Source organism: Stegodyphus dumicola, chromosome X2 (assembly GCF_044657685.1).
Source record: "Stegodyphus dumicola isolate Sdum_Otavi_A_Nest chromosome X2, ASM4465768v1".
In the NCBI taxonomy this organism is placed as follows: domain Eukaryota; kingdom Metazoa; phylum Arthropoda; class Arachnida; order Araneae; family Eresidae; genus Stegodyphus; species Stegodyphus dumicola.
In genome coordinates, this window is record NC_140781.1 from 26,356,085 (window position 1) to 26,371,010 (window position 14,926).

The following is a 14,926-nucleotide window of genomic DNA, read 5'->3' on the forward strand; positions in this document are numbered from 1 at the left end:
CTTTGCTGAGTGCCAGTAAGACTGCACTGTCAGAGTAATTACTTTTCAACGTTTGCTTATTGCCAAACCTAAAAAAGAGAATATATATTCAAAATAGAATTTTTAATGAATGTGTAGTGATTTATGTGCCATTCTGACTTGGGAAGTGTTATTGTAAAGAGGTTCCCATATTTATGTATTCCATTTATAAATGGGTTGCCATATTAACATTCATGGTATATCATTTTACAGAATATAAATACTCCATTAGTTAGAAGTTATTGATAGCAATCTGAGAAAAGTGCTTATTATGTTTTTATATTTAAAATATTTAGATAAAAAAATTTTAGTTGTAGAATTTGTTGCATTTCAAAAAGTCATGATATGAAGTTTATCCTTAAAAGTATTTTTTTTTTTTTAATGATACTGTTAACTATGTGTACACTGCTATTTAATGTATACTTATATTTTTGTTTTGTTGTTGTGCCTTTTTTTTATAAAGACTATATCATTTTTGTATTTTAAGTGTTTTATATTTGTATAAGGCAATAAAGAAAGCAAATCCTAAATATGTTTATTCAACATTCTTGTTTTTCATCATTTACTTCATTTTCATTCTTGAACGTACATACATTGAAACCACAAAAGTCCTTACCTGGCCTTTATTTTCACAACTGTTGGTCATGGACTTCACGTTACAAAAATGTTTTAAATGATGCAAGTACTTATGTAGGATTTTTAAAAACAAAATGTCAGTTTTTAAAAAAGTTACAAAATGTAATTTTTTTAATTTTCACAACTGTTGGTCATGAACTTCACGTTACAAAAATGTTTTAAATGATGCAAGTACTTATGTTGTAGGATTTTTAAAAATAAAAAGTCAGTTTTTAAAAAGTTACAAAATTTAATTTTTATACGTTCTCCCATCCCTATATTTATCTATTTAGGAAAATACTATACTCATTATAAGAAATAAAATAGAAAAAAATTTTTGCATTTTCACATAAAATAAAATATCAGTTTACTGAATGGTTTCTGATGTTATAGATTAAGCAAAGAGCATTTCTATGGAAGTTATGGTGAAAAGTTGTGATTAGTATAATGTTTTTAAAAAAAGGTCTGTAAAGAGCAGCAGAATCTATAATGGACAACAAATCTGTAAAAACAACAGAATCGTGTTAAATTTATGTTCTAGAAAATACAGGCAGGCTTCGGTATTAGCGCATAGACTACTCATAACATTAATTGTATATATTAAAAATATTTCTGTATGATTCTAAAGTAACAAAACTGCATAAGAACAGTAATGTGCTTTCAGTATTTAAAAACATATAAATTATGTTGGCGAAAATTCTTTCAGCATAACAGTTATATAAAATTATAAATTAAAGAATGTTAGTAAATCACAAAAGAGTAACACTGAATGGCACGTAAAGAAAAAAAAAAAAAAAAACCCTAAAATTCTAATTTTTTTTTACTTGACCCTTCAGCGTAGGTTGAAAATGATGTCAAAAACTTCATCCAAAGATTTGGAAATTAAGTATCTTAGTTTTTATCATATGTGAGGTTTTTTTTTTTTTTTGTTTTTTTGTTTTGTTTTGTTTGTTTGTTTTCCTAAATATAAGTGTGGTGACTGGGAAAAAGGATTTTCTAATTCGTTCTAAATTGATATTTTTTTAAAAAATTGAAATTGCACCTTTGATCATTTAAAATACTTTTGCAGCTGGAACTATATATCTGCAAAAAGGACTGCAAAAATAAAGACCAGGTAATGAATTTTGCTGATGCAGTACATAGTATTTTAACATTTAGAAGAGAGTAACACATTTTGCAGTTTTAATTGATACCAATAATATATGTTCTGTAACGAGTATGACCTAAATAATTCGCTTTTTTACAGTTAAATATAAAAACAAGTACTAATACATCTGTACATGATTAATAGCTGAAAATATTTATGCAACTTCATGAATTTAAACACCTTTTTCTGTTTTAAGGATTAGAAATGACCGTAAAGTATACCAAATTGTGAAAGCATTTCACATCAAAAGCTACAATTATTATTAGCTGTATTTTTGTATATTTACTGTAGTTATGTTATTTTCCCCAAGTCCTGTGATTCGTAGATAAGGAAACAGATTTCTGGATTGTGGACTTGGAATCTTAATTTTTTTTAATATACATTTTATGTCATGGCAGGTTCATGTCTGAAATGACCCTGACAAGCTCAGACAAAAGCAGTCTTTTGAACAGTCCAAAGTAACTTGGATCTAGAATACCAAGGTCAGCAGTATCTGATTTTCTGAGTCTAGATCTTTGGATCATGTAGTCATACTAACTCTTTCACTAGACACTGACCTAGCATTTGAGCTCTTAACATCAGACCTAAATTTGACTCAACAAGGTCTCGACTTACGAAATAAGAAGTCGCTCACAGGACACAGTCCTGGACTTCTACGTGTTGTACCAGTCTATACCAGGCTTGGCAGAATTCCGCCCATAAAGTGATCAACTGACAGGGACAAAATACTTGCGATCTGACTACAGCTCATCCTCTGCCACTCAAGAGTCCAAGCCAAAAAGGCAGTTATAACAAGGATCACATAGGGAACTTCCAATAGTGCATGTCACCAGTAGTCAGACCTAGTGGAGTGATAAGGCCCACTAACACTGGCGTGTATGACATATGCCATGGCAGCCAAAAAAGGCAAAGACAAGGCTCAGTAAGAGCCTATAAAAAAGAACAAGCCAAGACCCAAAAAAGGTGAAGATCCTACCATTCAAAAATCCGAACCAGCACTGCTGTTATGTCTTGAGGAGTCCAAGCCTAAAATGGCAGAGGAACTGAAAGTGATCCTGAGGAAAACATCAAATCAGTGGAACTGAAAGTAAAAGTGACATAGACTGAATGGCACGTAAAGAATAAATGAAGATATGAGAATCCTCAAAAAGGCAATTGAGAAGTCTACAATTGAGCTCTACAAGGATCTGACAAAATAGGACCGACTCTCGATTGGCACTGGCACCAATTCAAGGAATACTTTGAGTCCTATCAGGTGCTGCATATGCTACTGATTTGAGCATACTCAGAACAGTTGTGTACAGTTGAAGCAACTATGATCAAACTGTCCACAGAAGTATTCTTGCAAAAAGGACAAACCTGTCTGCAGGAACGGTACATAAGGTGGATGCCAAGCACAGGTGAAAGCTGGACATTTCCTATTCTACAATGTACAGGAAATGCCTGTTCTAGAAGCATGAGCTGCAACTGCAGAAATACCACACAAACAATGATAGAGGTACCTTAGAAGAAGCAGATATGATGCAAAATGAAACAATACAGGCTACTGCTGGTGAACCTATGGAAAGTATAGTTTGGTGATTTTTGCATTTGGAGCAACTCATGAGAGAACCTGCAGTCTCGTTAGATGTTCATAACATCCAAGAGTCCTATAATGATTGATGGGGCAGTCACGAGTATTGTTTACGATGTAGCAGGATACACTACAAAAATGGGGCAGCAGCAGTTCTGGTCACCTAATAAAAATCCAGTTAGCTAGTCATTTAATTCATTATAATCAGACAAAAATTCAGCTTTTAACTGCGACACTAACAGTGAAATCAATTGATAACATACAAGTTCTTTGATGCCATTTAATACATCATTAAACCAGTCCTTATCATATTTTTCACCAATGGACTACATTTCAGGGTTTGTACGGCCCTTAGTTTCTTGGAAACAACTTTTGGTCCTTATAATTCCTCAATTTCGGCAACAATCAGAAAAAGGACATTAATTTTACTCATCTGACATTTCCAACTGCCATTTTGAGTGTGAATTAATATTTCAGAGTAATATTTTTGGGCAATGCATTGACAAATATGTATTTGATGGGTTAACGTTTGAATTCTTTACTACTAAATATAAACGGTGGATTCTTGAGATTTAGGTATGGAGTGCTGCCTCGATTAAAAAAAAAAAAAAAAACAGTTTGAAATTGTTTCTTTTTAGCGAATGAAGATTTCATAACATATTACATGAAAAGAAACTGTTCCCGTTTTGAAATAAGAGTTCTTTTATCATATGGCGCTAAATTTGACGATTTCAAGATAAATTTCTATATAAAATTTTTTAACATTGCTAAATTTCATAAAAAAAATGATAATACACTTACTTTAATTATATTCAAGACATAATGTTAAAATAAAACATTTTTAATTTCTTCTACCCTATTTTAAAGTGACATAACTTTCCATTTTTGTGACTTTTTTGACAAGGACGGATCAAGCAGTGAAGCTAGAAAAGGAAGCAAAGAAATTAAACCAAGAGTTTATTCAAATATTTATCTTGTATGTCTCAGTGCACCAGACATACCTCAGTACAAGTCCTAAATTCTAAAAATTTTTCATCCCTAGATTTTGTTGCTTGGTGTAACAATAAATTCTAAAATGTCTGTTACCCTGGTTCTGGCATTGGCCTTGACATTATATCATTTCATATTTATTCTCAATACTCATATTATTAAAGAAATAAAAGTTTTTCTAAACATTCTAAGTGCAAGCAGTTCATTGGAATAACATAAATCTTTAATTAAATATGAAAATTTTAAAAAGAGGAGGTAACTCCTTGAAGAAATTGATTTTATGAAAAGAGAAAATTATGCTTCAGAGGTACATAGTTGAAATATTAACAAAATTAAAGCAGAGACTAGTGGGAACATTTATTTATTTATTAAAATAAATAAACTTAAAAAAGATGCTAAAGAGAAAGAAACTGATGTACATTAGCTAAAATATCTGAAATTTTTTCAAATTAAAAAGATGCATAAATATTTTTGTTGTTGTTGCTACAAAATATAAATGTTTTGCAGGATTTAAAGTGTAATTTATACTCATGTCATTTTAGAATCAATATCATTAATTATAACTGCTGTAAAATGTGTGCTTTTTTAGTGAATATTTTTTATAATTTTTTTCAAAAGACTTGTCACAATATATAGCTATAGTACAGAGTCCGATAGTGTTTTTTTAGTGAATATTTTTTAGAATTTTTTTTAAAAGACTTGTCACAATATATAGCTATAGTACAGAGTCCGATAGTGCTTTTTTAGTGAATATTTTTTAGAAATTTTTTTAAAAGACTTGTAATAATATATAGCTACAGTACAGAGTCCGAAATCATCAATTTATTCTGGTAAGATGGCATGCAGAAATTATACAATTAAAAATATGAAATTGTAATTTATGAAATAAGGAATAATTATAATCTAAAGGGTATCAAAATTTACCAAAAAAAAAAAAAAAAAAAAAAAGCTTAATTTTTTTTGTTTACTTTATTAAACATTTCATTAAACATTTCTTTCAATGTAAGTTGTTTCCACAAAAAATTTAAACTTTCCTTTTTCTTATGTCATATACGGTTCACTTTACAATGCCATACTCCTCGCATAATTTTGAGACGGATATGCCTTTATCCATTTTTTGCAGCAATTCCACTTTTTGTTTAATGGACATCGAAACATGGTTTCGCTTTATAGATCCTTTGGCAGCTCCAGAATTGGAAACTCTTTTCGACATAATCAAAAGTTCAAGCTTAGTTTTTATAAAATTGCCGTAATAATAACAGTCTGCAAAAATAATAAGGTGGATCAAACTAGAAGATTAAAGAGCAGCACAGTCCGCTACATTAACTGAAATGCCCTAGAATCAGTAAAGATAATTTTAACCTATCTTAATAGCATCCATTATGCATAACTGGCTATGTATCACTAGGTTGACGACAAAAGCAAAGTTGTTTCGCTAAATTTTGTCGTGTTCCTATTGTGAACTGTATTAGTTTAGTTATTATTTACTATACCTTTATATACTGAATTGTATTAGTTTAGTTATTTACTATACTTTATTTCTTGCACATGCTTAAAACTAATCTGAGTTCTGAATAAATAAACTCCCACATACACTTAACGCTTTATCTAGGGCCGATGCTAAATACTGCCTGGTGCAGCCTCTAAGGTTCCTTAATTCTGCTACAAAGTGCCTTCCTAAGTTATAAATTTACACCGCACCTAAACTTTGCATCCCAGTGATTTCCCTAAATCATAAAAAACTTCTCATCCTTTAATTTGCTGCTCGGTGCTTCCCCAAATTCCAAAAATTTCGTCTTCCCTAAATTCTGCCATCTTGTGCCGACAAATTCTGCCACCGCTTCTGGGTTTATGGTGAATAACATATCAGTTATTCTTAATTAAAATAGCACTAAATGTAATCTTTTGGCCTATGAGTTTCATTAACAAAATTTATTTTTATCACATGAGAAGAAATTTTTGTTGTATTTTTCCTCATCAACATTTCTTAAAGCATTTAAAAATCTATAATGATCACCAAGCGTAATGTTAGCATAAAAGGTTGTCATAATCGTTATTCAATTACTAATATAAAAAAAAAAAGTTTAGACATCACTGCATGAGTTATTATTGAAGCTGTCATGTATTGATAAACATGCGGTGATGAAAGCAAAATATAATAAATAATGACTCACCAGAGATGTAAAATAGGCGAATGCTTCGGTTTGAGATGTATGCTAAGCAGATACTGAGCTATGGAGCCAAATTATTAATCTCACAAATTTATGCTTACATGATTGTTTTTCCATAACGAGGTATTTTATTTAGTGCCTAAGTGAAATTAAGAATCAGAATTTTTAAGTGAAAATCTGCACTTGTTTTATTATGGAAGGAAACATCAAATGCGCATGCGTAAAGCACACTAAAAAAAAAAGTGGCTTTGAGGTCTAGATTTTAGATCATTCTGGATAATGGACATCCAGATTTTGGACTTTATGCTGTATTATGAATATCTAAATAAACAATTTAATTATTTGTAACTAATTGCATACCCTTAAAAGCTATCTCTATACATTATCGGCTTTAAATAATCCTTATTGTGGATGTAAGATACGTAGCGTATTCGGAAATTAAGTACCGTTTCATTCTAGCGAGTGCTGTGGTAGGCGTCCCGCACATGTGCACTAGTCTTTCTTGTTCATTGACTTTCAATTGTCGCCATTTTGGTTGCTCTATGTTGTGTTTTCAGTTTGCTGTGCACATTCAAAATGTTTAAGACAATTAGTTCTCCCGCTGACTGTGAGATTCGTGCCGTAATTAAATTTTTGAACACGAGGAATGTTAAACTGGCCGAAATTTATCGTCAAGTGACAGAAGATTACGGTGAATACGCGATAAACGATGGAATGGTGAGAAAGTGGGTAAGAATGTTTAATGCAGGTTGAACAAATATCCATGCCGAGGCTCGGAGAGGTCAGCCTTCTGTTGTCACCGATGATTTGGTAAGGAAAGTTGATGAAGTAATTCATGAGAACAGACACTTCACAATGACAACTCTTTCAGAGGCATTTCCACAAATTTCACGTACTGGTTTGTTCGAAATTGTGTCTAACCGCTTGAATTATCGCAAACTGTGTTCCCGATGGGTTCCAAAAATGCTCACTGATTTTCACAAAACGAAGCGACTTGGTAGTGCCCTGACATTTCTCACGCGGTACAGTGATGAGGGAGAAAACATTTTAAACCAAACTGTGACAGGTGATGAAACTTGGGTGTGTCATTTCACACAAGAATCGAAACAACAATCGATGGAGTGGAGACACACTCATTCTCCGAAAAAATAAAAGTTCAAAGTGACAATGTCATCACAAAAAATCATGTGCACTCTCTTCTGGGATAGGAAAGGCATTTTGCTTACTGAATTTCTTCCCAGAGGTGAAACCATTAATGCGGCACGATATTGTGAGACTTTAACAAAACTAAGGCGTGCCATTCAAAACAAACGAAGAGGACCCGCCGTACAGCCTAACTTGACGCCGTCCGACTATCACTTGTTCCTGCACATGAAGCGCGAGCTTGGTGGCAAGCGCTTTGGATCTGATGATGACACGAAAAATGCTGTGGAGTTGTGGTTATCGAAACTGGCAGGAAGTTTCTTTGACGATGGTATACAAAAACTGGTCACCCGCTATGACAAGTGTTTGATCATTGGCAGAAACTATGTTTAAAAATGCTTTAAGACATGTATTTTCATGTAAAAATAAAATTGGATTCGAAAAAATTGTTTTACTATTTTTTTTTTTTTCCCCAAAACGGTACTTAGTTTCCGAATACGCCTCGTAAAACACAATGTTAAATTAACATAAAACTTTAATCCTTAGAACTAATGAGACTTAAAATAACATAAAACAACTTATCAACCTCTGGTGCTTCAGCAGCTTATTGCAACTTTATATTAAATACTGTGTATTATCCGGGTTACAACTCCAGCAAATCTACACCAAGCTGTGACACTAACTGGGTCAGACAAAGTGCAGCTAATTTTCAATATGTACCAACATCAGCTATTCATGTCTGTTCTGATCAGTGGCTCTCTGTCTCTAAGGAAGCAGCTGAAGGTAACGGTCAAGCTTCTGTTATGAATCATGCTGATTATTATTTTACTTCTCAATTTAACTTACGCCAGACATAAAATCTGCATAAACCTTTGCACTGAGCGAGTATATGATAAAATGAGGCATAAAAGAAAGAATTAGTATAAAGCTAACCATTAGTAAAATTTAAAATTGTAATAAAATGTCCCTAATTTTCTTTAAAATAATATGTGGACCGTTATAAGGGTAAAATATAAGTGTTTCATGAAATTTTATAAATTAACTCCAATTACTTCAAAAAAAATTATGAAGTTGTTTTTATTCTTGAATTTGTTTTACAATTAAGTTAAATATTAGATTAGGTTTAAACCAAAAATCAAATTTTCAGATGCAGAAATGAGTGAACCCTGCACATTAACCCTTTCCGGCACAAAGTGTCCGGTTTGGACACACCTAAAAATTTCCTTCTGTATGCACAGAAAAATTGAATGAAAAAGGATTTATAGGTTACTCTGAATCTTCTTTATTTATAGTAGATGGCAGCTCAACACAAACCAGTCCATATATTTTAGCCATGTTTAGTTTTTTAAGACCCTCATTTTTCAAAGAAATCCTCCAGATTTTTTTAGGGTATAAAAGGAATTGTTTGAAAAGAAATTTCTGTTATTTTTTTTACTGTAAGCTAATCTCCTTATTCTATATTAGTTTTAAATTTTTACCTTAAAATCTTGCCTAAAATCAAATGGTGAACCCTAGGTATGCCCAGACCAGGCTCACCAATAACCTAGGACAACTGAGAGTCTGTATTCTTTGTTTCTCCGCATCTCATCGGTCAGTTCATTGACAACGATGCATGTTTCAGCACTCTTTTTGAAGGTCTATTCTATACAGAATTAAAAGATAAGTGCTATCTTCACAAAATTTTACTTCTGTACTCTAAGCCTAAAGACTGCCTACTTTTTTTTTTATTTTTTTTAATCAAAACTCCAACTTTAAAAGGTAGTGTGCCGGAAAGGGTGAATAATTGCAAACATTCCTCCATTAATCCAGATCATAACTATATTAGAGAATATTTGCTGAAACTAAAAGGATATTATATAGACTTTTTCATAAAAATACCAATGACTGCAAAGTCTGCAATATTTACAAACAAAAACTGTCAGTTTTCAAAGTATTAGTAATAAATATAAATGATTTCTATCAATGGAATTTTCAAATTTGTTTTCCTATCAGTCAATCTGTTTAAGCTTAGGCAGCTAAAAGACTTTGCACAGTGACCAGTATTTGTTTCAGTTATCTATGTAACATTCTTTTAAGATGAAATTCAAGTATTTTAAACATATTTTAATCTTCAATTCCATACAATATAAACAATAAGTTTATCACAGGGCAAGGTGTTGTATTAGAGTGTACTGTATGCATTTAAAAATAAAAAGCAAGCATTGCTTTGGAAAAAATTTATTTTGCTTAATGCATATATATTTATTACCCATACCAAAATTAATTAAAGAAAATCTTCAGAAACCAATCAGTATACAGTGTATGAATAAATGAAGACTAGCTAAAATTATCACTGTATATTAAATAGCTAAGAATTAAATATATTTTTCTATTAAAATTCAAAATACAGAATACATACAAAAACATTAAAACATGCAAAATAACAAAAACTACAAAATAATTGGTATTCAAAACAATACATCCTTACAAAAATGTGCCTATACTATAGATTATTCATTTTCTTACAGTATTTCTCCAAATGGATTCTTAAGGCACAAATGTATGCAAAATGCTAAATTTATAATATCACAGAATTTTGATGAATGAGATAACAAGTTTGCAGACAATGTTCAAAAGGGCTGAAAGCCATGCCATCAAAAAATGGGAAATAGCTGCATTAGGTAACAGAAATAAATTAAACATTTGATTAAAAGGAACACAGAAGGACCACTGAAACTCACTAAACTTTAATTCAGGTTTACTAATCTCAGGGAGACTCCTGTATGGCAATATCATCTAGATGCAACATTTTCAAGACAACAAACATTATTAAAATTATAGTCCAGCTTTTATTCAGCAATTTTTTTCAATTAAAAAGGCTCATTTTATAACTTCTGATGAATGAGAACTGGTACCTGATGCCTTAAAATGCATTGAAATTCATTTTTTTTTACTTTAATCTTTTATAAATCATTAATATTCAAATAAGTGTTATATCTAATAACAAAAATCAGATTTATAAATAAAATTAATGTTAAAAGGACAAAATTTTTATTTAAACTCCAGTTAAGTCTGTAATTGCAGTTGTTTTCACCACCTTCAGATCTGTTAAAACAAGCAAGCCTAGACCTTAATAAAAATTAAAAATTAATCTTTATAGATTGTAAATTAATTTATACTAGTATTCTGATGATTACCAATAAAGATAAAAAAACTTGTCAAACCAGCTTTCACATAAATGTACCTAATTTATTGAATAAGAAGTAAAAAACACCAAATTTTGAAATGCCTATTTTCAGCATTTTAAGAGTTTTAAAATTTTTATGCCATCTAAATCTATTACACTTTATTATTCTGTGCACACCATTTTCCTTTAAATGCTAATTATGCACAAAAGGAGTACCACCATGTTTCTGCCAAACTGTATTAAATTCTTCTTCAAGAATTTCAGCTCCTCTTTTCTGAGCAAGACCTGTTTCATCTAGACTTAACTCACACATCTGCATATCATCTTTACCTGAAATCATACAATGCAGTCAGAAAATGTACAAGCGAATCTTAATAAATATATAAAAATGCTAAGAAATATACCTGCAACAAGCTGAATAGGTGGTTTATCAGGATGAAGTTCCATTTGCCTAGCAATCCACTGACCTTTAAAATGTGCATACCACCAACCCTTTTGAGCAGAATTTGGCCTCACAAACGGAATACGAAAATACCTATCCACTGGATTACCACTAAGAGATGATTTGCGTTTAGGTGGCATAGGTGGCATATTTTTAGCTGGAAAAAGAACTCAAATTAAAAATAATAAAATAATACACTGAAATATAAATAAGTTGCTTAAAAAATTTTCAACGGCCATAATTAATCGCAAAGAGGTAACAATACTGCATTAAAAACAGTAAAATATATAAAAAGAGTTGCAAATTTACTAGGATATTTCAGTGTATATATGAACATATTAATAACATATTAATTATAACATATTAATTTTAATATATGAACTGAAATAAACAATGACGATAACCAAGAACATAATTATATTTTTGCTTGTCACTTGAGGGGAGGATCTTTATATTCACAAATAAATCATTGCAAAAATTAGGAAAATATTAGTTAAGATCTCTCCCATATAAGAACTCATGTAAGGGAGATCTTTTACCACCTGGCAAAGAAAACATATAACAGGCATGAAAGTGCAAGTTGGCAAAAAAAGCTAAACAACGCGCGGACACAAAATTACACAAAAACTAAATGTGCACGCGGGACCTCAAATAAATAAATAAATAAATAAAATACCAACCTTTTAATATAAAAAGTATTAAACATATAATTTAACTAAAATAATACTTGTACTTACTATTTTGCTATTAATTTTATCTTCCACTTGAAAAAAAAAAAAAAAAAAGACAAAAATCCATAAATCACCAAGAGATTGTAATGAAGTAACCTTCTTTAAGATGCTCTTTATGTAACTTAATTTAACAGTTGATACATGAATACTATACACAACATTACAACACACTAATATACATATTTATGTTACATATTACTGCCCATTTTCAGACAATGACAAGTTTTAGAGATAATATATATATATATATAACTGTTACTATAGCTTTCAATTACCTTCACTTTTAGTTCAATAAACAGTACTTTATATAACACCAGAAAAAGTAGTCATGTGAGATAATATAGTTACAAAATAACATATAGTTAAAGGAGGAATATAAAAAATAACTATTTTGTCTGTCTCACTCGATCCTGATTAAAAATTTTTAGGGAAAAAGCTTTTTCGTTTTTGCTACATTTGCAGCCAACTTTTCTAATTTCTGTTTGCAAGCTAGTCTCAATTTCTTTTCAGCAGCTTTTATACAATCCATTGATACTTTTTTTTATTTTCTTCTTTATTTTCTGCAATGTTTAATTGCTTTTTTTTTTTTTTTAGATTCTCGCTCCTTCTTTTTTATCTCTAGCTCTTCTTTATACAGTTTATGAGCATTCCTTAAATTTTTACATAGAGTTTTGTGTACTGGAGAATGCAAGTGGTTATCCATATGTCCGACAGATGTTGCCAGCACCTATCGTTGAAACTATTGAAATCAGCTCTCGTTTGAGAGTTGCTTGCTCTTCTTTGATTCGATATTCATACGCATCTAGTTCCACCTTTCGACATAAGCCCCACCTACCTTGCCTTGATGTGAAACAACGTATTTCGCTATCTCTGGCATGATGTAAAGATTTTTTACAAAGATAAGAGGAAGAGAGAGAGCGTGTCCTCCATTTAGCCCCCCCCCCATTTGCCGGTAGCGATTTCTCAACAGTTCTGCATCAATCTCAGAAACAGCCCGGATGACGTTCAAAAAAAGCAGAATTCCGCGAAAAACGAAAAAAAACTTGCATGCCTTATATAAGGAAAAAATAAAATCTTACTTAATTTTAAAAATTAAAACATAGAAACTACACTATACAAAAATACTGCTAAGCAAAATCAGGCCTTATTACTTTGTGGCTAGTAAAGTAATTTTTATAACTGAATCATTCTGAAAACTGCATGCCAAATCAAATTTAATGCTGTTGTGTGCTTTTATATATATAAACAGGAAGATGACAATTTTCTTTTGAATAAATAAAATAGCTTTATTTCCCTTTACCAATACTTGAAATTATCATACTTTTACAAATAAAAGAACAATGTAGCTTTAAAAAAATAAAAATAAATTTACGGAAATTGAAAGACTACAAAGAAAACTAGTTCACTGATGTCAATGTAAGAGCCATGCTTGACATATGGAAGAGAAGTGGAGAATCTCTCCCTCCATATGCCACAATTAAGAGATGATAGCCTTATTTAAACATAGCCAGCCATCACAGGAAAAATATCCATGCGTACATCATTCGGTTAAACTCATGATTAATGAAAAGCAACATTAAGATCAGGGCTTAGTTACGAATAAACAAAGAGAGATATAAAGAGTGAAAATGATGGCCATTTTTTCAAGCACTCTTCATACACTATCAGGAAAAGTTTTCATGCATTCTAACTTTTTAAGCATAACTTATTGGATATTACAACCTTAAATAACTTTAGAATTTAAAAATTTTATAGCTGTTTGATTTCCTGGAGAATGTCTTAAGATTTATCAAGATTATTTTAATATGCACATAGCAGTTAAATCAAAACCTTTGACAGAAAACTACATATTTTTTCCTGTTTAAGTTCTCTTTAAAATTCCAACAAATTTGGTCTTTGTTTAATTTACTCAGTTTTTTTTTTCCATCCCTGTTTATCATATAGAGAAATATCGACTTTCATTAGCATCTATACTAAATATTTCTTCATAATGTGTGAGTGTTATTCAGAAATGATTAACTACTATACTATCATGATAAGATACGGAGATATACAGAGGCTATTCGCACATTTTTCAGACGATTTTGCTTCGCTGTAAAAAAAAAAATCTTCAGCTTGGAAATTTTTTTAAAATTACAACTATATTTTTGAAAATATAAATTATCATATGCAACTTCACAGTACTGCAAAATGTCACTTTTAAAGAAGCAATTAATGGAAGGCTGCTGTTTCCTGGAAAAAATGGAACAAGAAACGGGTATCAAGGCTTATACCCTTCACTCATATTCCTACTAAATCTCCTGATATATTACCAACATATTTTTGTGGTTTTGAATTTTCAAAAAGTGGATTGTCCAAACATTGATGTACAACATTCTTAGACTTTGGAAAGCTGAGAGCAATGGGATAAAATAACTCTTCCAATACTACGAAAGACTTTTAAAACAACATTATAAAGATTAATTTTGAAAATAAAAACCATATACTCTCATAAAAAAAAATCCAAAACTGCACGTTCTACTAGCCTTTGAACTTTTGGAAACGAATTTAAATTAGCTGTTAGAAGGTGAAGCACTTGGTTGCAGCTAAAAGTAATAATTTTTTTTTATTTACTCTTCAAAAATTACTTTTATTATTTAATGTATATTTTTAACAAGATATGGCTTATGACATTACCCATAGAATACTTTAAAACTCTGATGGAGACAAACATTACGCAAATGTAACCCTCTCTCACATACGCATAATGCTCATAAACGTTTTTAAACTTTTAGTTACTTAAGTAGCTTAGTAAACTTAAAGTTTTTATTGTCTTTGAAATTACAGTGTAGAAAGATAGTGAAGAATAAGAACATTTAAAACATAAAAATCTTATGTAGAAATTTTTTGTAATTACAATGACACTCGTATAAAAAATGTGCGAGGAGCCT

General features: G+C 30.8%; 1 protein-coding gene across 2 annotated transcripts in view; it reads right to left on the bottom strand.

Moving 5' to 3' along the window:
- Positions 1 to 323: 323 nt before the first annotated feature.
- jar (Myosin heavy chain 95F jaguar) overlaps positions 324 to 14,926 on the bottom strand; it is a 111,872-nt gene continuing 97,269 nt past the window's right edge. For both annotated transcript variants that reach the window (XM_085809416.1, XM_085809417.1), the window contains exons 26-27: positions 11,228 to 11,422; positions 324 to 11,153 (exon numbers count right to left, since the gene is read on the bottom strand). In XM_085809416.1, the coding sequence (XP_085665542.1) occupies positions 11,017 to 11,153; positions 11,228 to 11,422 (332 nt within the window). In that variant the 3' untranslated portion in view covers positions 324 to 11,016. The remainder of the gene's footprint in view (positions 11,154 to 11,227; positions 11,423 to 14,926) is intronic.